The sequence below is a fragment of the Notothenia rossii genome (genome assembly GCF_949606895.1).
Source record: "Notothenia rossii genome assembly, chromosome: 9".
NCBI lineage: Eukaryota > Metazoa > Chordata > Actinopteri > Perciformes > Nototheniidae > Notothenia > Notothenia rossii.
In genome coordinates, this window is record NC_136907.1 from 8,296,581 (window position 1) to 8,322,114 (window position 25,534).

Genomic DNA, 25,534 nt, shown 5'->3' on the forward strand with positions numbered 1-25,534 from the left:
CAGTAAGAATATAATACTAATCCATGTTTGTAGACAGAGAGAGAAACAGGTTAGTGGCAACTATTTGACATCGAAAACCGAGGTCAGACCAATAGTTTTCTCGGCTTTAGAGCGCTGTGTAAGGATCAAAATGAAAGCCATCTTTTATATTATTTTTAACGTTTTGTTTTGATTCGGAATACTGACTTTTGCCTGCAGTGATTTCCTGGCTCATGGCCATTTGCTGTATGATAACTGTTGCTCTGCGAGCCTCATGTCAGGGAGACAACAGGGGAATGAAAAGAAACATGCCTAGACAATGCGTAGCAAAAGTACACATCCCAACAGATGTGATGGAGCAAAAGCGGAAAGGGGGTTACACGACTCACACAACAGGGACTTTCTGTAACGCTGATCTTACTGGCTTTTACAAGTACAACAGAACTCTGTGAGGAATGTTGCTTTCTCATTTAGGGTGAAACACCCCTGGAGTTAAGGGGTATCGATATCACAAGGGAGATATATTCCTCCTTTGCCTGCATTTGCTGCAGTGAGGTGATGGTTAGTGTGCTGGTCTGTGGGCCAGCTGGGACACATCTCAGTTCACCCGTGCGCAGACACACACGCACCGACACACACACACACACACACACACACAAGCTTGCTCTACGCTGCTCACTATCTTTCAACAACAATCTGAGCAGGGACCAGACGGAAAGAGGTCCTATTTGTGCAGGAAGATAAATACACTTCTGCACCAAGTCCTGTCCCCTCCAGATTAGAGAAACACAATAATGAGCAGACGCACCGGTGGAAGTTCAGAAGAAAGCAAGGGTAAAGGATAGAGTAACAGTGTACCACACACACACACACACACACACACACACACACACACACACACACACACACACACACACACACACACACACACACACACACACACACACACACACACACACACACACACACACACACACACACACACACACACACACACACACACACACACACACACACACACACACACACACACACACACACACACACACACACACACACACACAATATAATTATAAGACCTTAAAGGTCTAAATGATCAACTGTGTTGTGTCCCAATGTTAAAAGGATAAAATATATTACTTCTAGGAAACAGATTGCTTTGAAAAAGGATTCATAAGTTTACTTTAACAGGAAATAACACTTTTGCCTAAACGTATCATTTTGAAGTTAATGTTGATTGCAAAATGTATAGGCTGTAGAATAAAAACACCATCTGCATATGGATTTGTTACACATAAATCTGGCCTTTTTCTTTCCGCAGGGCTCCAGATTTCAAACTGCCTTTCACAATAAAAGCCCGAGACATGTACACCACATCACCGCTAACCAGTGGCCATTTTCAGAGATTGTAACAAAGTAGCTAGGTCAGGTAACGGATGGTGGAACAACCAGAGAAATGTTAACTATCGGAAACTCTACTTGGTAAAAGAGCCCGGAGACAGATGAGGCAAAGACGGCAACGTTTTTTTCTGCTGAGCTATATCAGCAAGTAACAAAACATTCTAACGTATTAATAAAGCAGGTGTTTTACTCTGTACCATAGCACTGATGTCTGGGCCTCTTGTTCTTTTGGATTCTTGCTGTCGTTTCTTGCTTCGGACAGTAGCATTAGCCTGTATGCTAGCGGTAGCCATGTTGCTAAGGATTCATGAACAAGCATCTGGATTTTTCCGTGCTTTTGACAATCAGTACACAGGAAATATTTTATCAAAGTATTCGTGCAGTTTTCTAGGAGATGAATGCAGTGTTTGGAGCTTAAGAAGAATAAAGAGAGTTCTGGTTGTCATGGCACTATCAAAATTGTCAAGAAATTGTCTATATCTTTAAAGTTGGATTTACTTTATTTTGAAAAGACGTTCCAACACAAAAATGAGAAACAAACTTGGGGATTTAACCATAAGGAGGGGTTATTTTTGAAGTTACAGTATACACCTTGATTACACGTGAATATGGATAAAACCCCCGAGGGGAATTTTCCTAACTTTCCAAAAATATTCTGGAAAAAGTCTAGGATTTGCAAATTGATGGCGTCACAGTTTTAGGAAATACAGACAGGCTTGTGCGTACTGCACAAGCCGCTGTTTGAGTAAATGTCAAGTATCTGGTCATCGTATAGTGGGATGATGGTAATTTACAATGTGTCTAAATATCCACATACTCATTGTAAATATTCAAGAATGAGTGAATCGAGTTGTTTACAAGTTCTTCTGAGTCAACAGTCATAATCTTTTATCAGCTCCTCCTCGGAGTTACGTTCAGGATGGCAAAACTCAATCCCGGACCACAGAGTTAGGCAATCCATCTCAGCCACGCTATGAATGCATGTTTTCTGAAACAAAACCTCTTAGTCAAAGCAGGAGACCCCTTCACTGTTGAGGGAAACATGATTTTCTCTTGGTCCACTTCCAACTTACCCTGCTAACAAGCCATTCCATTCTGTTTAAAGTCTTTTCATGTTAAGACACACATCAATCCACACCTACAACATACCTGAGGAAACAAACCTCTCTCAGGATATGTGCTGTGTGTGTGGGGTGAACATGGCCGGACACGTCCCTTAAACACACCGGGAGGCGCCCAGCGGGAGTGCCGGCAGCCCCTCTTTTCAACACTTCGACATGCTGCACACAAACACAGTTGCCCTTCCCATGGTCCTTTTGTTCCCTATCGTTTTGTTGAAGTTCCTGTCATGGACACTGTCAGCTTTCTCTGGACAGTTTTAACGAACAGTTATTACACTTTTGGACACACACTCACTTAAAAAGGGTATTATATTTTTCCAGGACTTCACCGGGCTCGTCATGCAGACAAAAAACTAGCCATCTTACAACTGATGCAGGAAAACATGCTTGCCGACACAGAATTATAGCTAATGCACTTTAAAGTAATTCAGACAATTAGCTAAGTATAACACACCCAAGCAGCGGCAAGCATCTACAAAGACGTCTAGTTATATTGGATGCATACCTTATGAAACACACTGAATCTTATCTTGATGCAGGAAAATAGATTTTTTTTTTTTTTTTAAAGGCGGTAAATAGTAGAATATGCGGGTTAGCATAGTTATGTATCTGAATATAAGTAGCATGCCAGTCCCAGTAAATGTCAGTTACCTGATTTAAAATATGACCTAAAATGGCCAAAAGGCAGTCGTCTATCATTCATATGTTGACATAAAATTACACGCTCAGATCTACAGATAAAACCAGGAGCAGACACTGAATGCGGTGCATGGTGAGAGTGAGGCGGTGGCCTGGGGGGCTTTGGTAAATGAATGCCACCGAATGAGTCTGCAGTGAAAGGTTATCTCCTTCACTTTCCTTCAGTATCACGCTACTTCCTGTGAATACCTGACACCTTAGTGAGGAGACGCTGCAATGGAGAAGCTCCCAGAGAGCAAATGCATAACTGAAGGGCAGGTTTTCATTCACAAACGGACTAATCCACAAACCAGTGACAAATCACCAACAGATGCAGACACATAAAACATTTTAGACACGTAAGCATGCAACCATTGCAACATTGCTCAGGTTTTAACTTGTGTCCATCACTATCTATCACTGGCAACAAGACAATGGACATATTCTTTACCATTTTGCAAGATACTGCACCATAAATAACCTGAAGCAGAGGTTGACATTGACAACCTGGAGATGTTTACACAAACCTTTGATACCCTGCGATTGAGGATCATTGTTTACATCTATGAACCAGTTTATGGCATATTATGGAATGTGTGTTCTGTAGTGCTACGCCCACAGCTACACAGATCTTCAGGAGAGGGAACATGAAAATGTGTGCCCGCCAGCTTCACCCTCCCTCTTTGGACTGAGCAATAGTTCTCAAACATGCCAAAACAACAGAGATTTCAGCAGTCATTGGTGTGATCTGACACTGCTGACAACAAGTCTGCAATTATGCTGTTTCTAAAAAGATGCCTATCCATCGGCTGAGAATGTAACCCGGTGTCAGTAAGAGTTAGCAGAGATAACAAGGAGTGGGAAGAACAATATTTCACATGCCACAGTAACCAGTTAAATATTGGAGGGAGCAAATCAGCTTATTAAGATTTAAGATCATTGACACATACGCTTACATGGATTGTTCAGTTGTGCCATTTACATGCATTGATCCAGTGCTGTATTGTGAGACTACACAAGGTTAATAATCGAGCTGATGATAGCCAATTGCATAGGTTTATAGCTCGGGAAAAAGCCTAATATTAGTCGATTTGTTGCCCTTTTTATAGAATCATTGCATAAAACTACTTTAATTTCTGAATAAAACACATTCCTGACTCAATGCCAAACATTCATTCTGGTGAATGATTGTCTTGTTTTCTGTTCTGTCTCGTAATGCTAACCTGCAGTACAAGAACAATAGCCCTTTTCTTTCTTCTCTGTACACCTACATGTGCTGTACCGTACATACTATGTTCAGATTTGTCAATAACAGTTTTTTTTACCTTTGACTTCTGATTTTCTTGTTTATTTCTGGTACTATTCGCAACATTCAAGGGTTAATTTTTGTCAACAACCTTTCATGCAGTGCACAGAAGAAAGAAATCTCTTAAATATTTGATTACATGCACTGGCTGTAGCCTGTGAAGGAAGAGTATTGCGGCCCAAGATAGCTGCAAATGACTGAATGATTCAAAAGGCAGTGCAAACTTTAAACTGCCTCCACAAACAGCAACATACAATTCACACAGAGCAGGCCAATAGAAGTACATTTAACAGTGCTCAGGTGAGGAAAAGGACAAACTTATTTTAAAAACAAGTGTGTGTCTCTTGTTTAGGCTTTTTGTGATTTGATTTGAATGTCTTTTCTCGTTGGCCCATGACTTATTGTTCAATGTTTATTGTGATTTTAAAAATACATACATACATTCCGGTGATTGATTGATATTGATTGTTGTGTTTTTTTATCTTAGTGTGTGCATATGTGTAAATGTGTCTTGTGTTGATTGTGTATATAGGATACATATTTGTATACATATCTGTATTGTATAATTGTATATTCGGGATTGTTGGAAACGTCATTTCGATCTCTCTGTCTGTAAACACAACCTGAGCAAGATTGACATTAAAGTTGACTTTGACTAATGTATCAAGCCTGTATTCAAAGGGGTTGATTGTTATTTGGAGGATATCCAGCTCTGGTGGCAGCCGTGTATATTTTTATTTACACAACAGCTCAGAGTTATTACTGGTCATTTTTTGACCTCAATCCAACACTGTACATGATGGCTTCTCCCAGAGGGATGCCATTACAGTCGAGTTAGTCAAAGGAACACAGCGGCGTACAGCTGACTGCAGTATGAACAGCGAAGGAGTAACGCAAGAAAGATGGCTTCCTTTTCTGAACAAACTCATACCCAAATGGCAGTGACTTTCACAGTTGTTATCCTGTACATATTTCACAGCCTGTGCCGTGACTGTGTGTTTTTGACACGGCTCCAGCAGCAGCGGCAGGGATTCTAACAACTGCTGGGACATTCCCAACGGACTCATCTCTTTTAACTTTTCGGTGTTCCTCCTGCTTCCTGATCCTGATCATATACTGCCTCATTGTGGTGAAGGCAACATTCTTCAGTGGGTTGGAAAACTCAGACTCCTAATTGTCGGATAAGCAGCGAGATAAAGACTAAGCTGTGATTACAGAGGGTAAAGCTAAAATAATGTAAAGATTATTTTTTTTGTTAGACTGAGGATATGTTTAGTGTGACATTTATTTAAATTCGACTTTGTCAGATCAGATTACATGCATAGTAAGTTTGGTTCTCACTGAGTAAAGAGCTGCTTGCTGATAGTACAGTCTAATGATAAAAAGTACACAACTAATAATTTAGGAGTTTTTCAATTCTGTAACTAGTAAAATATCTAAAATGACCTTTTCTAAATTCATTGTGATAGCAACTTAAGAGGCTGTACTTCCTGTAAAACTCACTGAAGTTCATTCAATGGTCAAATGTAAGGAATAAATGCTCTTGTAAATAAAGTGTTATGGTCTAGATATATATGTACACATCTATAGGTTTTAGAAAATATCAAAAACAAAAAGCTTTATAGAAAAATTATTCAAAGTGTAATATCTGTGATGAAATAGGCTTTTAAAAATAAATGTCCCTCTATCAATAAAGCTTCACACCACAATAATACGTTTACAGAAAAAATTGTTCTTGGAAACATGTTGATTGCTTTAAGGCGCTTCTTAATCTTCTTGTAGTCATTACAAGTCATTTGTCGAAGTCCACGTAAAAAGAGCCACTAACAGCTCTACTTTTATAGACCTTATATTCATTTCTTTGTTACAACGCATATTCTCCATTCAGTTAGACATTGATATGGTTTAGGAATCCAACACAAATACCAAATGATCTCCGGGTTTAATATCGAAAGCACAAGACAAATGCCACCAAACCCATAAGACATAAATGCATGTGTCCTCTCTAAAAATAGTCTAATTCTGTTCTAAATAGTTTTGCTCCTCCAAAAGCAGCTTTCATCCCGTTTTACAAGCTTGAGATTACCAGAGATTACTGGATGTGACATTATGCATTAACTGAAAAACTAATCTGTGTTCTCACCGGAAGCATCCGACCCGATCCCTCTGTCTGAGGCGGATTTCAGCCAGCTGTTAGCAAGCTGCAGCAGCAGAAGATACCAATGGTTGTGTATAAAAAAAACACCAATGTTTCTGTTATTATACAAAAATAATTGTGACTATTTTCCCAGTTTCTCGCAATGGGAATACAAGAAGCCTTGGTTGATCAAAGTTGGCAGAAATAGCCGGACTTTCAAACAGCGCGCAGACGAAAAGAGGAAATATCCAACACTTAATGATACTGAATTTGCTTATTTTTGTAAAAACGTATTTATTCATTATGATCATAATAATATCTGTCCATCTAAATTATATATATTGTTTTCTTAAATTATAAAACATTAAATTAACATTACAAAAAAAATGTGTACCCTTAATAATACAAATATGATTATTAAAACTAAATAAATATTCAGAAAGGAGATGAAAGCCCATTTTAAAATCCACATTGCGTATTTTGTCTTTGATGCAAGAAGATTTGATCCAAAACTAAATAAATCATAACTCTCTGCCCCCTTTACACTCGCTGAAATTACTTCCCCAATCTCGACATCTTACAAATAATTTTAAATTGCAAGTCTAACTGAAGCCGTATACAGTTTTATGGAGCACTAATTTGTTATATTACAAGCATTCAACTGCATTGCACTGCAGACTTGTTCTCATAGTTCTTATCCAGCTGAATTTAGAGTAATCCCATTATTCTCCACGAGCCCAGACATTATTCTGCATTACAGAATGCTAATTTGTAATCATCGAAAGCTTGCTGTGGTGTGTGTGAAATCAAAGGGCATGTTAACAGACATTCAAAACGGTAGAAAATATCTGTCACAGTAGAGTGGTTAAACCCCTCGTGTAGAACTAAACTCATGTTAAACCACTCATAAAGTGTTTTAGTTCTGTGGTGAAGCGCAGAATTAGGTCCAGAGCTTTGATAGGAGAACATCGATGTAGCTCATCAAAGAGAGATGTTTTTTAATCGAAAGTGGATTTTCTGTTGTAATAGGAGTGTGTACAGTGTAATTCAAGGTGTTACTGTATTCTATCAAAACACAGCTTTGGTTTACACAAGGGAATAACATTTTATTTCAGTGTTTTTCCACAACTTAGAAGACAGGAATGTTGGGATCTCCTTTTCTTAATAACTTTGTGTCATCAATTCTCTAAAGCACTTTGCACTAATAAGCACGACCAAGTTCGGGCTACATGATGGGATGTTATACATTAGTGGTCATATAGGTGACTTCTCTGCCCTAAAAGCATGCTGCTGATGACTAACGACAGAACGACAGAAGGCGCCATGCAAAATTCAAACCACTAGTCATCTTGAATGCTTTAATAGCCCCGCACAGCTGTTCTAAGGTGAAAAGGTTCAATGAGTGTACACCACCTGCCCAGCACCAAATTATAGAGACATACAAGGTAAGTGACCAACTAGCTACTGAAGAACCTTCAAGCTAGCTACAAACCAAATAGTATATATTTTTGCAGCACTTGGTAGGGGCCAAAAGAAACACCCAAGGAGAATAATGATTTCCATTCAATTGGCCAACAACACAACTCCAAATAACAATCGCTGTGTTAGCCATAAGGCAACTGTAACACAAACTGTCTCTCAAGTCAAAATGATGTTGTGATGCTAATCGGATTTGTGAATCTGATACTCACTCTGCAGTTGTAGGACTTAGCATTCTGCCTTTAATATGTGCTGATCATATATGCTATTCAAATATTCAACTGTCCATTTGATCTTGCTTTTACATGGCAACAGATATCATGTACTTATGTTTAACCACTAATGAGGCGTGTGGTGCAGTGGGTTGTGCGTTGGTGTTCGGATCAGGGGGTCACAGGTTCAAACCTCACTGCAGTCAGCATGTCGTTGTGTCCCTGAGACACTTTACCACAAATTGCTCCTGTGGGGATTGCCCACAGTATTTTTTAGTATGTATGTCGCTTGGATAAAAGCGTCTAACAAGTAACATGTAATGTAATGTAATGACCACCAGGGGGGAAGCTCATCTGTCATCACGCATATTGTTATAAGCTACTGAACAGTTTAATGTAAGCAGTGGCTTCATTGATATATCAATAGTATGTTTGCCTCCAAGCCTAGCAATGTATTAATGTTGGGCAATGCCAGCAAGACATTTTGGTTAGGGTATGACAGTTTGAAAAAAGCTTTAGTATTGGTTTACAGCATGGATATTCTTTACAATACCCACCATATCTTTAATAGAGCTGCAACAATTAGTGGACTAATCGATCGTGGACTAATCGATCAAGAGAAAAGATAATCGTAACTATCATAACTATTTTGATCATTGATTATCCGATAGAGTTTTCATGCAAAAATTGAATAAAATGCTGTCTTTTGCTTTAAATCTGAAGATGTTGTGCGTTCCTATATTTAAGGTGTTTAAAGATTTCATAACTTGTTTAGACGAGTAAAGACTGACAATATAAAATGAATCCTTTGTTGGAGCTCTATTCTTCACCCTGATAATTGCAGGGCTGTCTGAGTTCCAGCTAACAGCAGATGTTGCACATAAGTACAATTGCACAATATAGCAGCTGCACTTCACTAGAAATTGCGTGACTAAACAAAAAGTATGTACAAAAAAAATCACACCTAAGAACAAAAGCTATAGAAATGATCCTGTAGAATGATATGTTTGTAAATTATATTCAGACCAATAATTATACTATGTTAGCTTTAAGTTTTGTATTTTAAATATGTTTTTCTTATTGGATAATGAAATGTAGACTGATGTCATTTGAACAGATTGCTGAGATAACAGCTCTTCAAAGTAAATGCTGAGAAGACCAACGTTGGAGTAGAAGAGACATCTAAATTCTTCACTTCTGTTTTAGTCATCTAACCTCTGCAAGCATGCATCATTCTTCAGATGTCTGTGATGTTCTAAAATATATATGAATCAACTGACACTGTAGTAGACCAGACAAAGTATTGGCTTTCACAAAAGGATACTACTTCTACTACCAAACACAAATGCAAACAGATACCAACCATGAACCAGAATCAGTAAAGCTCAACTCTACCATAAGAACAGATCAGAAACTGCGTAATTGACACATTTACATACACAGAAGATAGAGACCCAACATGCTCACTGTGTCATAATTGCATGTAAAACGATGTCTTTAGAAATGTAGAGTAAAAATATTGAGTGAGTGTGCGAAAGCGCCTAATAGGAGAGGGAAATGAGGGACCAATTACTGAAAATGGCCAGGCCCTTTTTTTTCATACATCTTATAAATATACATCATCTTGCCAGAGTAGAGTAGCCGAGCGCAGATTCAGCAAAGCAGCAAGTCTACATCAATGACTCCGAGGGTGTTTCTCAATGTCGAGGACGCTTCCTTGGTAGGACATGTCTTCCAAGTCAGGTCATTCAGAAGCGAGGCAAGAATCCTTCCTGGCCTCGGAAAACGAAGAATTGTGGAACAGGCTAACAGGTGTGTGTCATATGCGAGGCCCCGCCTTAAATGGAGCGCGATTTCCGCCAAAGATTTAGAAATTGGTCCGTGCGCAAAGCATTGTGGGGATTTTAAGACCGCGGAGTCTACACATGTGCAGCCTCGAAATTTCCCGCAACGAAGTACGCCGGCCTTGGTAGAATTTCAAACATCCTGGACATTGGAACAGTCCTTCGGCGGCAATCAATGACGTAGCATCCTTGAAATAGTGGCTCTGGAGCAGCCTTCCTCGACATTGAGAAACACCCAGTGAACATAGAAAACAATCTCAACAAACATACAGTTGAAACAAATCCATGCTTCCTGCTGGTCAACCTCATTAGCCTGTGCCCTTGGCAAGAGACAAAGCGTTGACAATTGAAAACACTTCAATCATTGTTATCTTAACAAACACACATCCTGTACACAACAGTTATCTTGTTGATGATATACAGTAAATGAGTGCCTTTGTCACAATCAACAGCTGCCCTTGAATGCGCCATTAGGGTCTAATGACCAGCCAGCCCTTCAGTTCATTCTGCTGCCAGATAGAGTTGTGGTTTCGCAGCAGAAGCCAGTAGCCATCAGCAGCTGTCATTCATGTTCTATGTCTAACTCTTCTAAAGCAGTCTCTCAATTCACAGAAAGATACATAGCTGGGGGCAAAATGTTGCCTGTCTACCACCTCAAAGCAGCAGCTGCGACCAGTAGGACGGATTCATGATAGAGCACTTTCACAACAACACTGTTACATGCATTTACTTCATAGAAATAAACTGGCTTAATGAGTGATAAATAAATATGAGTGAGAAGTGTGAGGGCGGTTTCAGGGCGATGTGTTACTCCTCGACTCGGATGACCTTTTTCTGTGCATGAGTATTTGCACCGATTTGTACTGACACAATGCTCCCACCAGTCTGCAAACACCCACACAGTTGCATACACAAAATGCAATTATGTAGTTCTCCTCCGTGAGATCTATGGATAGACAAAAAAGCTTCCCAATGTTGCATTACACAGACTTCGGTTTAGACTAAAACACTCTTAAATAATGACAGCTTAAAAAAAAGCAGATTGTATCTACTTGAAATGACAATTACATAAGTACAGTGATGTCAGACTATTACAAATGAAAAGATCAATTGAGCTAGATATTCTTTTTGAAAGTGTATACATTGAAGAAAAATGTGTAATAGGAGATTACCATGATCCCGCTAATTGATATGCTGGCCTTGTGAATCGCACATAATGTCATTTCAGGTGCTAGTCCACTATGAAATACATGTTTTAATGTGTCTGGATTAAATGTTGGACAAACTTCAATGATGATGTTTTGTCATCTGCAATGCCAGGAAACACTTGCAGCTATGAGTTAGATACAGTAGCTGTCTGAGAGGTTTACAGTCAGTACTCTCTTTACTCTGCAGTAGAATGATGGCCAGATACAACAAGGCCTGCTTGAGAAACCGGCAGCCAGTGTGAGAAACATGAGCCTGTTTGTTGTAATCTATATCAGAAGAATAGTATTTTCCTTCCTTCTTTGGCTGGAACCTAGAGCTCCCAGCTGGGTCCTCCTTAGGAAAGGGTGCAGGTGGCAAGCCCTTTAGTTAGCCTGTTTTCCAGGCAGCCGGAAGACAACACCTGCATCACTCTGAGACTTGTACGGTTTCTACTCTCAGTCCCCTGGTAAACACACTTGGGAGCTTTCTTTGTATCTGCACAAGAGGGATTCGAGGCCAATTTTAAATGTGTGCCAAGCGGCCATAGAAGCAGTTTTTGCAAACAAAGATGCATATGCAGCAGTTCAAGTTTAATAGTGTAAACAAATATATGCTTTTTAATAGTGTTTGTGACTTAATATGAAGTAGAGAAGCAGTCAACAGAACATTGTTGATATTGCGTCCCTGCTTAATGAAGGAGGAAGATCAAGAGGCCACGGGAACAACTGTTTATCTGTCTTTATGAAAGGTAATGTTTAGACTGCATGATAAGAGACGAGTGATTAGATCAATTACACTGAGTGAGAAGCCGCTAAACTACAATTACCTACCCGAGAAACTCAAGCTATGTTGTTGGGTACTTTGAACTAAATAAATGAGATCTTCAGAGGCCCAGGGAGCGGGCGTGGCAGCTCTCCCAGGTACCAGACTTTGGTGATTGTGCCAGTGCGATCACGTCACTGACAAACCCTTAGCTTAATGCCAGAAGAATCCACGGGGGAGGTTTGGGCTGTTCAAGGTAATCAACAGGTGATAAGGTCCATTTTGTGTTTCCCCTCTATTGGGATGATGAGTTTAAAAGTCAGAGTGAGTGAGGCACAATCCAGAGAGGGGAGCATTTGTGTCTCATGAGTATCATAAGAGGATTTAAGAAGGCAATGCAGGGCACACATCATTTTCTAGGCCACAACTCCCGAGTGAGTGTGTGTACCCTGTGATGGCAGTAGGCTGACTAGTATGGGACATAAGAGTGCAAAATGAGTGGCTCTGTGAAAGGCACTGTGTTTAAGGATGCAGTCACTGACACCACTTTATAATTAAAGCATAGAGTCTCATTTTACCCACTGGAGAACACCAGGAAAGACACTTTGTAGCATTTGAGCAGCCGACAGGTGGCTCTAGCATATCTTGTGACAGAGCTCCTGAACAGAACATGATTTTTTAAACACTAATGTCTGTGCATTCACGTACACATAATCGAGTGTGCAGCTTACTGCGTGAACACCACTGCAACAATATTCTGCATTGTTCTTAGTCAATTACTTTCAGTGCCTAAATGAAATAATTAGCTATGAAGGAAAAAGAGACAGCGAGAAGCCATTGTTCACTAAAGTAAGTAGTAAGTAAAGTATACTTAAATAAAAGCCTTATTAAAAATAAAATGTGTCTGGTTCGATGTGAGGTTTCTCCCTAAGGGTGACATCTGCTGACCAAAGCCCATTCCTGAACCACTTGTGCAGAAATCTCAAAAAATACTAAAGTGATGGGTGGTAAAGTATATATTCTGATATTTTTAAACAGCAACCCCATCGGTTTCTTTAAGACTACACCACACACTGCTAGCTCTGAGCATGCATAGAAGATACATGTCTGCAGGACTTGGTCTAAGATAAGCTACACTAAAGTGTGGGGTATTAAAGAATTAAAACAGGGTGTGAGCCTAAATATAGCCTGAGAACCAATTTGCTTAGGGCAGCGTGATTTTCCACACGTGATACCGGTGATACAGGCCGCTGTCCCTGGTCCTGAAATTGTACCGGGTCCATAAATGCATGTGCTCGATGTTCAGAGAGGAAGCCGGTTCAATGCGGGGAATACAGACATCTGTATATGCAGACTAGTTAAATATGCATAAGCATGTGCATGAAACGTACAGTATAATGCGGGTTTGCAGGATGCAGATAGTTTGACTACACACCAACTGCAATTCCTCACAAGCAACAGTGCGAGGCGCATGTCTGATGCAGTTCAGGGAGAGAGAATGGGAGAGAGAAAGAGAGAAAGAGAGTTTGATTGATCATGTGGGCTATGGGAGCCTGCGAGAGTTGTCGAAAATTGCTGCATAGACGCCCCTTAGGCACCTATCTGGTACCCACTGACTCGAAACAATACTGTTGCCATAATAACCACAATTCACCAAAGTGCCCGTTACCAAAAGCCCTAAAAGCCAGGGAGCCGTTAACAGACCGTTTATTCTTCCGGGTTGGACTTCACCGGTAATCCACAATACATTAACTTACCGCAGTCCTCACACAAGATCTTCCCAACATCCTTTTTTAGGCTCTTCACACTCGTGTCCCGAGGCGCAAACGATGCCTTGAAAACCAATGGCTCGTCAGTGGGGTCCATGAAAAAAATGTACTTGTGGTTCTTCTTCACTTTGGTGCACGGAGCCTCAGATCCAAATTCCCCCACGGTGACGAGCTGTTCTCGCTCCAGACCCCCGCTGTTAAGGGGCCAAACATCCAGCACTTTGACATGCACACGGTACCGCTCCGCGGAGACGTTCACAGGCGTAGACTGCACCTTGCCCTCGATCACCACGGCGGATTTGTAAACCTGGTCCTGCAGGGATTTCAAACTCGGGGAGTAGCAGGCGAATGAGACCCCGATGACCAGCATGGATAAATGTACTGAATCAAGCCTCATGCCGCCTGCTTTGGCTCGGTGGTCGCTGGTCGCGTTGCGGCAGGGCTCTCTGGGCTGCGGGGCGATGGAGCTGGGTTGAATGAAGAGACAGCAAGTAGGCTCCAGTAGCACGGCAGCGCGGCAGACCTTGCATAAGTGTCCATGCCATCGGGATCCGCTGCTTTTCAAAGTGATTTTCAATGGGTAAACAGCAGCTTTGAAACGGGGGAACCGCGGGACGATGCTGGGTTTCAAATCCAGTCACAGCTTACTGCTAATAATAAGGCATTGTAGGTAGGCTAAGCGCGGAATCGGCGGATTCTCCCCTCCAGAAGATTCCCCCTATGCTGCCATAGTTGCCTTAACTGCAAGACGACGCCACTCTTATCTTTGCCCAAAAATTGCAGTGGTGGGGTACCGCTATGATGGTTTTCTGTATCATCTGCAGCGGAGGGAAAAGACGCAAAATGCGGCAGTGAACCACAAGTTTGGTAGTCCAGTCGCAAAACATAAGCCACGCTTCTTTCCAAAAAATAAAACAATATCTCTGATCGGAAGCTATAACGCTAACACGGCGCCTTCCACTTCCACCGTGGCTCTCTCTCCGCCTCCCCCACTAACCACAGACGGAGAGAAAATAATGCCGATTGCCAAGGGGCTCCGTCAACAAAAACGCAGGATTGGAGCACTGATATATAGGCAACCGATGGACCAAGGGGTCGATCTCCTCTCTCCCAAAACCCAGTTACTGTATGTCAATCACTCCATGGTATTTTATCAGCGGTGATCTCACGTTATAATGAAACAAACGGAATCCTAAATCCACGACTGTCCCTCCTCAGCATCGCATCTTACCAAGGCATTACTCCAAAAAACGAAATATGTTCACGGTGAAAGATGCAGCTGCATATATAGTCCGGTGGGCCTAAAAATCATATGGCTGCGATGACTAAGGCTGCGAAAGCATTTCAGATTCTTCAAGAGACTGTTTTGAATGAGTTTTGCGTCTCATCCCATTAAGTCATGCCCTGCATTCAGGTCACATTCGCTGCTCAGCCTCTGAAAAAACTGATGTTGAAGCACTGCATTAAATCCATACAGCTAAAACAGCAGCAAAATTGGGGTCCAAAGCAACAACAAAAAAACCACTTAAAAATAAAACATTTAAAAAGTAAGTTTTTCTGGGTTTTTGGTATTATATTCTGATTTATTAACACAATATCTCCCATGAAGCAGTTAAATACATGCTAACTAAAGGGGCGGGAAATCATAGAAATATTGACAGTGTGGATGATATCTATAGCAATGTTAACGTCAATGTATGATTGTAATGTTTAGTTTAGTCTAAATTGAATGCGGATACAGAATGTTGCACTGACAGTATTCACAAAGAGCGACATCTGCTGTCCACACAGTATTTATGAGTTATGCACACTTGATGTAAATGCTGCTGTAAATCAAACAGAAAAAAGTACTAAATAATAAAAAGAAAGCACCCAAATTTGAATTCGTTCATACAACATATGCTCAGTGTGGACTATACAATTCACGTGGCCTAGTTTAGGAAAATACATGTTGCAATTAAAGAACCCTAAAACTCAAAACAAATGAGACTCAGAACAAGCAAATGTCTATTGTAAATGTATGAGACACAGCTACAACTATTATCTGTTTTCATCTGTGCGCATGCACCTAACATACCTGTCTGCTCTCCGTGGTGCTGAAATCCTACAAAGCCTTTACATGTAGACTATACATTAGACCTGTATGCTTATGTAAAACAAGGTATAACATATTGTATTATTATGTGAACTGAATCCCTTTTTCCCGTAACAACAACTGCTCATGTGCTTTTTTAAACAACACTAATCACAGAAGAGAGAGCAGGCCCTGACAAATCCAACATGGAGAGAGACACGTAACATATTATCAACCTGAAATTGTAAGAGGTGTTAACAGCAAAGCTTATTTTCTTTTTGAGACAGTGCCCTTTATAACAGTTGCAGAAACTGTTGCCTTACCTGTAACCACCAGAAGGCAAAGCTGCAACTCCTCAGTAGAACCAAGGGGGGGCGCTAGTCCTCGGAGTTCCCACACTGCGTGTTGACATCAGAGGTGAAGCGTGCGGCGTTGAACTTGTGCGTGTGTTGCTTTCTGTGCCACGACTCTCCGTTCCTTGTCCATCTTGTGAAGGAAGCAGAATCAGTCGGTCGAGGTGTCATACAAAGGCCTGGCAGCCACATACATGTGTCTAACGCCTCGCTTGTTCTTCCGCAGCACGCCTTCGATGCTGTAGGCGCTCCCCTCTGCAGACTGAGCGCTGTAAGGTAGGTTATGGGATCTTGCTAGGTTGCAATGACGCTATATGTACATGTCATCTGTGTTGTTACCGCGTCCTGCAGCAGTTAAGTGTCCTAACGTGCAGCCAAGCATATGAAATCACTCCAAAGAGTTATACAGAAGCAGAATAGGCCTACAGCATATGGTCGTGCGTCGGACATAATAAGGGGGATTTGAAGCAGCGTCACTGCATTCCGGTGTTGGGATGAAGGCAAAACTTTGAGAGCAGACCACAAAGGCTGCCCTTTAATAAACTGCGACGACAGATTTGTTTTTCTTTAAAAAAAAAAAAGGTAAAATCTGTGTTAGACGTCATTCAAACAACTGATTCTTCACGATTGAAAAATATTCTGAAAATGGTGCATATAGGCTATCCATTCACGATAGATTAACTAAATTTGACAGGTTGTTTGTTGTGTGCAGTATCTAAGAAACCACGGAACAGAGACAGGGCGAGGGTCCCTCTGCAGCCTATTAGGTAACCCAAGGAAATTAGGCAGACATATCACATGTCCAAGGAAGTTTTGGATTGTAAAGTAGTGTCAAACTCTAAATGTGGATTTTTTGTAATTAGAGCCTAAAGAGAATATTATATTGCACGCAAGTTATTATAACAAAACGAAGAGACCATCTCAGAGTTTAAGTATATGAATAACTTACTTTGCATGCATCCAGGCTCGTGTTTATCACACACCTGGTTCAGAAAAACATAAAACAAAAAAAGATCACGTCACGCAAAAAGGCTAGCGTTGCTTCAACAATATAAATAAATCAAAAACATTTAAAGCGTGGGTTAGGCATGTGTTAGGCGATGAGGGTAAACCAGCAAACGGCTCACAAAGCCTCAGTAGGCCTATTGACATTACAATCCTACGAGGTACATCAATAGCCCTCTTTAATGACTGTAATATGATTGTATTTGCTTGCGTAGATGTTGGTTGATGTGTCTTATACAGCTGAATAATAATGTACTCACTTATTTAACATTTCTCCAAACATTATTTTGAAAAACAAGACGTGACAAATGCTGTGGAGCTGATCAGGAGGCCGGGCGACGTTCGCAGGGCATATCTGAATAATTTCCACAATATGTCATTTGTAAACTTAAATCAAAGAGTTAAAGAAGAGGAATTCAGGTAAAGTAGCCCCCTATAGGCCGACATGCCTCCTCACACGAAGGATGAACCAAATAAGTAGACGAGTAAACTCACTTTCAATAAATTAACGTTATTTCTTATTCTTAGTTTTCAGCCAATGGCTTTTCAATTATCAATAATGAATCCAAACAATGTAGTTCTCTAAAATTATAAGGCATGTTTAACTTGATTTTTTTTCTTTTTTCTATTGCTTTTGCCTTATGATTCCCAGCCAAAAATGGACATTAGTAGCACATATTTGCCATGAAAACCATAATTAATATGAATTACTTTATATTCCATTTTATGAAAAAAAATATATATATAGCATAAATAAATCTAATGAATGTAAACAGTTTAAAGGTATCTTAGTGTGTGCGTCAGACTTCCTTTAGTTCCACTCAGGCCTGCAGGCACTTTATGAAGCTTACACTAAAGAAAAAGTCCACGTTTATTTATCATTAACAATTCTGTCACCGTGGAAATTTGTATTATTATTTTATATATAAAATAACATACGCTGTTGAGTCATCAAAACACCTAAAAATGCTAATCAAAGATCAAATTCCAGAAACGGACCATCTATCATTAGGCGATAACAATATACTTGTTGCCAAATCAAATGTTACAATCATGAATGCTTTCACTTTCATACGAATAAATGTGGCGTGCATACCAAATATTCTCTGAAAGAGTTCTTATTCGGCGTTTTATGTAAAGGATGGTCAGCTGTTCCCAGGGGCGGACTGGGACTAAAAATCAGCCCGCGACTCTCGACCGGCCCACTTCGGTGCCGCCGGCCCACCTCGGCACCGCTAGTAAATTGTCGGGGGTGGTGAATTATCCGACCGGCCCACCTCGGTACCGATTAGTCCCGATGGCCAGTTCCTGGATACTGGCTACTGGCTGTTCCCCATAGCGGCTAAATATCAACTTAGTGCTCATGCGTAAACATCTGCTGCTATAAAATATTTTCATTTGACTTTATTGACTGGAATTATTATCACGTAGCACTAGCAAGTAATGGCAAAGTTATTTGAGAGAAATATTAACATACTTTTCCATATCATACATTCATCCACAGCAGTAGCAAATTGGCACCATCGAAATGACGTCAGAGGCAAAGAAGCTTTAAGTGAAATGTTTGCGCTATCAAATGTGTTTACAGGTGGACCAGAAGGAAGAACATTACAGTGGAGAAAGTTTCGTCAGCATGGGAATAGTATTTTAACAACTGACCAAAAACAGGTAGGCTACATTAAAAGTATCGTGTGTAGCCTAATAAAATGTGTTAAAATCCGTTGATTGTTTTTGTTTTTTGGAGTAGACATGCATGCAAATAGTCAACTGTAATCACAATAAGAAAGAATTAAGAACATAAATGTAAAGCTGTTTGCAATCACATTTGAAATGAATAACAATATGCATACATCATCCTCTTTTGACAAGTCGTGTGTTTATAGGGTCCTACAGTAGGCTATAGGCCTAAACATAGCCACCAGTCTTTATATGCCATATTCTAAAGCACAGTCAATTAGGGGTTGCGGACACAATTTACATCAGCTGTCTTTAAATGCGATTGCAGCCTGCAGTCAGGTAGCCAATATGTAGCTTAACAATGAAGAAGAGGTGGGCCTAAACAGCAGCACAGCCACTCAATGCCACAAAACACTCTGAGCACCTGGACGAGGACACATTCACATCAACCTCACGACGGTAAGCTATAGACTGGCGTCATAAATTAGATGACTGAAATAAAAAAAGTATTTACCTTGATGGTCTCTCCAATGCAAAAGATACACCTGTAAGTAATCCTTTTATTCCATGTGTGCTTCTCGTGAGCGCGCTTGTGGCAGTCAGGGACAGCGTGCTGGTCGTTTAGGCCCAGATAGAGTTACAATGTTGCGAATCTGCTTGTCTGAATGAAAGGCCGAATAAGCAAACTGAAAGAGTTGTTTGTTTTTTATTAATTTATTTTCGTGAACATTTGGATTCTCATATGAATTCAATCTGCAGTAGTTGCTGAAGGTAGGCCCACCAGTTTAACTCGTCTGATTTCAAACCCTAAAGGTTGACTAAAAATCGATTTTAATTTTGACTCGAGGTAAAAAAAAGTGACATTTACATAATGACACCAACTAGGCTCGGAATCCTTTCTAAATTCCTAAAACTACAAACATTTGGGTTGAGGGCTTTTCCCTTCATCTCATTGCCTTGCCAGAAAATTAAATGTTGAATTAAATATGAGACAACGAATTGAATGTGTTTTTGAAAACAAATATAGTGATTTTGCTTAATTCACAGGTGTAGTATCAAGTTTAAAAATAGCCTAATTTACATGCAATGCAGTCATCTGCCATAGGCTATTTAGTATTCCTAGGTCTTAGCCTTCAATGTCGTTAAAAATATTATAAAAAACACGGTGATACTGACTAGCTTAGGGAACGAAAGTCTAATAATTTTGCTTAAGGGACTTGTTTGTCATGACAGAAGTTTCCCATGAGTTGAGTCATAAGAAATGAATGAGTTTGGCAAACATGTGTGTAGCCTAGCAGTAAACTATTGTCATGATACCTTATCATTGACTAATTCGTAATTTATAAGAATATTGAGCATATTGAACATGCACAGAGCTGATGTAACCTGTGTTACTTGGAAAGATGAGCATTTTCCCTCCTACTTTTTGAAACAGAGGGCAGGCTACAGTCTGTTATAAAACCCCCGTCATTTTCAGAGGCTTATCCGGTGAATCGAAACTTAACCAGTGCTAGGTGGAGTTGCATTTCTTCCAAACAACCCTTGTTTCATTTGCGTTATGACATCCTATGATAATACACCCTGTGTGAGGGAGAAAACAGCGTCCTTCTCGCTCTGCATAATGTTTTCCCCCTCGCCTCTTTATACCTCTCTGTGTAGATCTCGCGAGAGCTCCGGCGTTCTCCGTGACTGGCCGTGGCTTTGCAGCAGACAGAGGGAGAAGGCAGGCAGGCAGCATCATGGCGGACAGAGACAGTGGTAGTGAGCAGGGAGGAGCAGCCACGGGCCCAGTCTTCGGTTCCGTGCACCCCGCGACAGGAGGGGCGGGCTCGGCTACCGGGCTCCAGCATGAGACTCAAGAGCTGGCGTCGAAGCGAGTTGACATCCAAAACAAACGCTTCTATTTGGACGTGAAGCAGAACGCGAAAGGCCGCTTCTTAAAGATAGCAGAAGTCGGGGCCGGTGGAAACAAGAGCCGCCTGACTCTCTCCATGTCGGTGGCTGTCGAGTTCCGTGACTACTTGGGGGACTTCATCGAACATTATGCGCAGCTGGGTCCGAGCAACCCGGCTCTGGTGCAAGACGAGCCCAGGCGAGCACTCAAAAGCGAGTTCTTGGTCCGGGAAAACCGCAAATACTACATGGATCTGAAAGAGAACCAGAGGGGTCGGTTTCTGAGGATTCGACAGACCGTTAACCGGGGGCCCGGTTTGGGATCCACGCAAGGCCAGACCATCGCTTTGCCGGCCCAGGGACTTATTGAGTTTCGTGACGCTTTGGCTAAACTTATTGACGATTACGGTGTAGAGGACGAACCTGCAGAGTTGCCCGAAGGGTCATCATTGACTGTGGACAACAAACGGTTTTTCTTCGACGTCGGATCCAATAAGTATGGTGTGTTCATGAGGGTTAGCGAGGTGAAGCCAACCTACCGCAACTCGATTACCGTGCCCTACAAAGTGTGGTCCAAATTTGGGAATACTTTCAGTAAATATGCCGAGGAGATGAAGAAGATCCAGGAGAAGCAACGGGAGAAAAGGGCAAGCGAGATGCAGCAACAAGAGGAGATGCAGCCAGACGATGGAGAAGAGGATTGATATAGATAGCAAAAAAACATGCAAGAATAACGAAAAATAACAAGAGAAATATAATTAAAAACTCTACTGTATAAAGAAAGAAATCTAAAGATTTAACTGTAATGGTTTAACTCCAAGGGAGCATCACCCACAATATAAGAAACCTCCACAACCTGACAGTTATGACATGTTGTCACTCATTGCTGGATGTTATCCCACTTATCCACCATTAATACAGTAACAGGCTGCTAAACAAAGTAATAACATTATATTTGAACATTGTTTCCTACTTGACAAACAATATTGAACTGAGTGTTTTATTTCCCTTATTAACAGAACTTTTGTACCAGTTAAAGCTATTGTAAAACAAAAAAAATGGTGTCTCCAATGTTCAAGAGGAATTATTGCAGAGGACAACCCGTTTCCTTTTCATGTGAGCTAATGACTTCAGCACAAATCGGATCATTTAATTTAAAAAACCAAAATTCCAAAACTTTGTAAGAGGTTGTCACATGTACATGCCATTGTATTTACTTTTTACATGTGAATAGAGATGTGTTTACACATAATTCATATGAGGGCTAGGCCTGCTTCGGAAACCGGTTAGATGTCATGCAGTATAAAATAAACATAGGCATTTCATCAAATGAAATAAGTGCTCTATTTCTCGTGCAATATGCATTGCATACAAATCAAATATATTGAACTGATCAATGGATCTTCACATGATGACGTTTGCCCGAGGCATTCAAAGAAATATTAATATTGTAATTTTGTTTCAGTTTAAATTGTTGCCATGCAAATGGATATATTGTAGACCTTTTTGTGTCTCGTTGTTAATGCAATGTGTTAATTTTAAAGGTACTAAATGTGTAATCGATAGAGGAAATTCTGTGACATGTTGCAAATGGCCTGAATTTGCAGATTACTGAATAAGACAAACGCCCTACACTGATTTGACTTAGTGGTCTGAAAAAAGAGGTAAAAAATCAGCAGAGCATTATTTTGGTTTGTACATCTAAAGCATTTTGTGATCTGTTCAGTCATAAAAGTCCAAATGTTGCCAAGGAGTGCTGTTGCTGCATGTTAATCTGCACTAAGATACATTTAGTTGGTTTCCCTAAAATATTGGCCCAAGGACCCTTCCCTATATATATCTTTATCTGCCTGCAGTGTATGAATCTCAAGTTTGAGTACAGAGTGATTTCCATTCAAAGGCTATGTTGTTGTAGGGAAAGTTGTTTCAGAGCGCATTCGAAAGGAGCAACCTCGCAAACAGAAATCAAAACATTGCCACTATAGGTAGGACCACTGGATAAACCAAGGTGAAAGGGGTTCAATTCAGTCAGCGGATTTGCACATTCCTACAAGTTTAAGATCTCAAGGTGTGAAGTTCAGTGGTGCTATCTGGACACGTAGCACCACTTGAGATTTGTTAGCCCATATATCTACCTGCCGGGGCTGATCAGATTCTGTTTTGGTCTATTTGTAAATATTTGGGCTGCCACGCGGAAAACAACTAGTTCTTAACCAGCTCAGTCGCATCTCATAGATGTGTGATAGCAGTTTTATAAACTCTGTCAGTAAACTCCAGAGAAACTGGCAACAATCAGATACTGTCAGATGTTCCTCAGCATTGAATTAATTGATTGCTCCCAGGTTTAGATGGACTGGAAACCAGCAGACTAGACAGTTATTGACCACCTATTTCTGGAGCTTATGGTATAGCCTAAATGATACCTGATTGGGAGCATCCTCTTCAGCATATAGACAACCTGGTGCCTTACACGCTCTGCATGCTTACACGCTGGCCTGATGCTTTGGATCGCAGTTTGGCTTCTTTTAGTTATCGTTTCCTTTCTTTCTTCCATTATTGTGTCCCAGCCCTCTTGTTCGCTAGCGCACGACTCGTGGTCTAAAAAGGGTTTGTAAAAAAAAAAAAACTCTTAAGAAAAAACTTGGTGCAGAATTCTTTTTTCTGCTACCTTCCTTCTTTCCTAACTTATTCGCCATCCCCATTCCCTAGCCATCCAGGTATCGGCCTACATGTAAACATGGAAGGGGGTGGTCACCTAGATGAGAGGTGATGCAGAGGAGTTGGCTCTTTACTAGCCTAGCGCGTTGGCAGGGAGAGCAGGGGCAGATTGGGAACATTCGGTAGTACGCTGAAACGCTATGAGTTGTTGTTTGGAAGCCAGCCCCCCTTTGAAATGCTCCTTCTGTGGCTTGGGTAGCTATGTGTTAGTTGTAAGTCGCTCAATTAATGGGGAGCAGCAAGCATGTCTTGTTTTTTTTTCGTTTTACGAAGTTTTACCTTTCAGCGTTATTCCACATTATTTGTAATTTTGGAATGTTTGTGCCCACAAAAAAATATATCTATTTTTTCTGTGCAACATTTCATCACTGTGTGCAATATCGTATGTGCCAATGGTGGCAATATATGTATATCAATTAAATATATAATTACTATTGTAAAGCATGTGGCTGAATTCCATGTTCATTTCTCATGAGGAGTTATATGCCTTTATTTGCACTCAAAGCTCCATCCTGGAGGAAATAGTAAACCAAGGTCTTAGCAGCCTGTTGGGTTAAGCAGTTCACATACGTACTTTAACTTGAAATAGAACAATGTCACTGCAAGTATGCCTCTCTTTAGGAAAAAGGTAAACTTGGATGGGTTGTTGAAGGTAGACTATAAACACACAATGGAGTTTTATTTTGTCAAAAGGAAAACTTTAAAAAAAAAATACAGTCAGATCTCCATTTTAGCTTTAAGCTAAGAAAAGGTGCTTCAGTCCAATTCTCATTAAGGTGTATGGTGAACTGTCTTCAGTGGTTGTTGTGTGTAGCACTTTGCTTTTTTCCAGGTTAATGAAATGCCTGACCAATACTTGTTTAAAATGATCTCAACAAAGAATGTCCTTTTTTGTTTTTAAAGATAAAGAAGTATTTGATTTGGTTTTGATGCATTATATATAATTTATGTACATTTGACAAATTTCCAAAATAAATTTAATTTACCCAATGAGGGAAAATCTACATTCAAAATGTATGTGTTTTTTGTTTCATTTCTTGTTGGGAGAAAAACAACTTCCCCAAATGTCGACAATTCACTGAGGAAAAGTATGTTTAATTTTGATGTAGTGTTGTCCACAATGTCTACATTTACAATGATACTAATTACTAAAGCTTTATTTTACAGCCTTTTAAAATGCAAACTTTGCAATGACAAGTTACTGATTACTTGTGTCTTAGAGATTTCTACATAAGTACTGTATGTATAATACCAGGCTGTAAAATAAAGCATTACCTTGTTCTCTAATCATCTGGACTATGCTATTTGTGACTATCCGTTTGCAAAGAATGCTGTTCTTTGAGCTTTACTTCTCATATAAGGCTATAGAAAACGAGAGCTTGTTTATCAGCACTAAACAAACCTGCATGTGTTTAATGATACTTAAAAAAAATATTGTTTTAAGGTTTGCCATAGTGCTTTCAAACACAAAAAAATATTCTTATGTGAATACTTGTTTTAAGCTAATACCAATTTATAAAGTTGTGTGGATTTGTAGTTGCAATTTAGATTTCTGTTGTAAGGCATTTTACTGCAAACTAAGGTAGAACATGATTTGTAACATACACCAGGCTTTCTCTTTCACCACAACAGCCTCAGTTTTGCTTGTAACTCTAATAGCATATGTGTTGCTAAAACAGAGACGCATAATGCTTGCCAAAATGTTATACGGATAAGTTGTACCTTCCAACACCACAAACACCCCCTCCCCGTGGGGGTCAGAGTTCATGGTCTGGAAATGCTCTTAAGACATTTCTGCAGGATATTTATTTGCCGGGTTTTTGTTGTGAAGTCGATGGTCTCTCAGCATCTTGGCCCCCCTGCTGGACTGGATGAAGGATACAAACACTGAAGGGGATGTGCTAAATAAACTCCAGCCCATCTGCCAATTCACCTTTT

At 40.3% G+C, this 25,534-nt stretch overlaps 2 protein-coding genes across 6 annotated transcripts in view; one reads left to right on the plus strand and one right to left on the minus strand.

Moving 5' to 3' along the window:
- The window catches only part of nrg2a (neuregulin 2a), a 71,690-nt gene extending 55,277 nt beyond the window's left edge, over positions 1-16,413 (minus strand). For 2 of the 4 annotated variants that reach the window (XM_079652283.1, XM_079652282.1), the window contains exon 1: positions 13,865-15,184. In XM_079652283.1, the coding sequence (XP_079508409.1) occupies positions 13,865-14,273 (409 nt within the window). In that variant the 5' untranslated portion in view covers positions 14,274-15,184. Of the gene's footprint in view, positions 1-13,864; positions 15,194-16,273 lie in introns of those variants that run through there. The other 2 variants (XM_079652285.1, XM_079652281.1) reach the window with 2 other exon arrangements.
- Positions 16,414-16,433: 20 nt separating this feature from the next.
- On the plus strand, positions 16,434-24,609 carry puraa (purine-rich element binding protein Aa). Of its 2 annotated transcripts, XM_079652290.1 has the most exons (3): positions 16,434-16,579; positions 18,897-18,976; positions 20,645-24,609. In XM_079652290.1, exon 3 carries the CDS (start codon positions 20,725-20,727, stop codon positions 21,580-21,582), a length of 858 nt encoding a protein of 285 aa, XP_079508416.1. In that variant the 5' UTR covers positions 16,434-16,579; positions 18,897-18,976; positions 20,645-20,724; the 3' UTR covers positions 21,583-24,609. The 2 variants fall into 2 exon arrangements, with proteins under 2 accessions (XP_079508416.1, XP_079508415.1); XM_079652289.1 differs by lacking the exons at positions 16,434-16,579; positions 18,897-18,976 and adding an exon at positions 19,012-19,444.
- Positions 24,610-25,534: the final 925 nt, after the last annotated feature.

Bases quoted from the DNA above. Each gene is read 5' to 3' on its own strand.
- puraa (XM_079652289.1), top strand. From the start codon at position 19,387: ATGCCACAAAACACTCTGAGCACCTGGACGAGGACACATTCACATCAA. The intron at 19,445-20,644 runs GTAAGCTATAGA...CTCTCTGTGTAG, and splicing joins TTCACATCAACCTCACGACG to ATCTCGCGAGAGCTCCGGCG.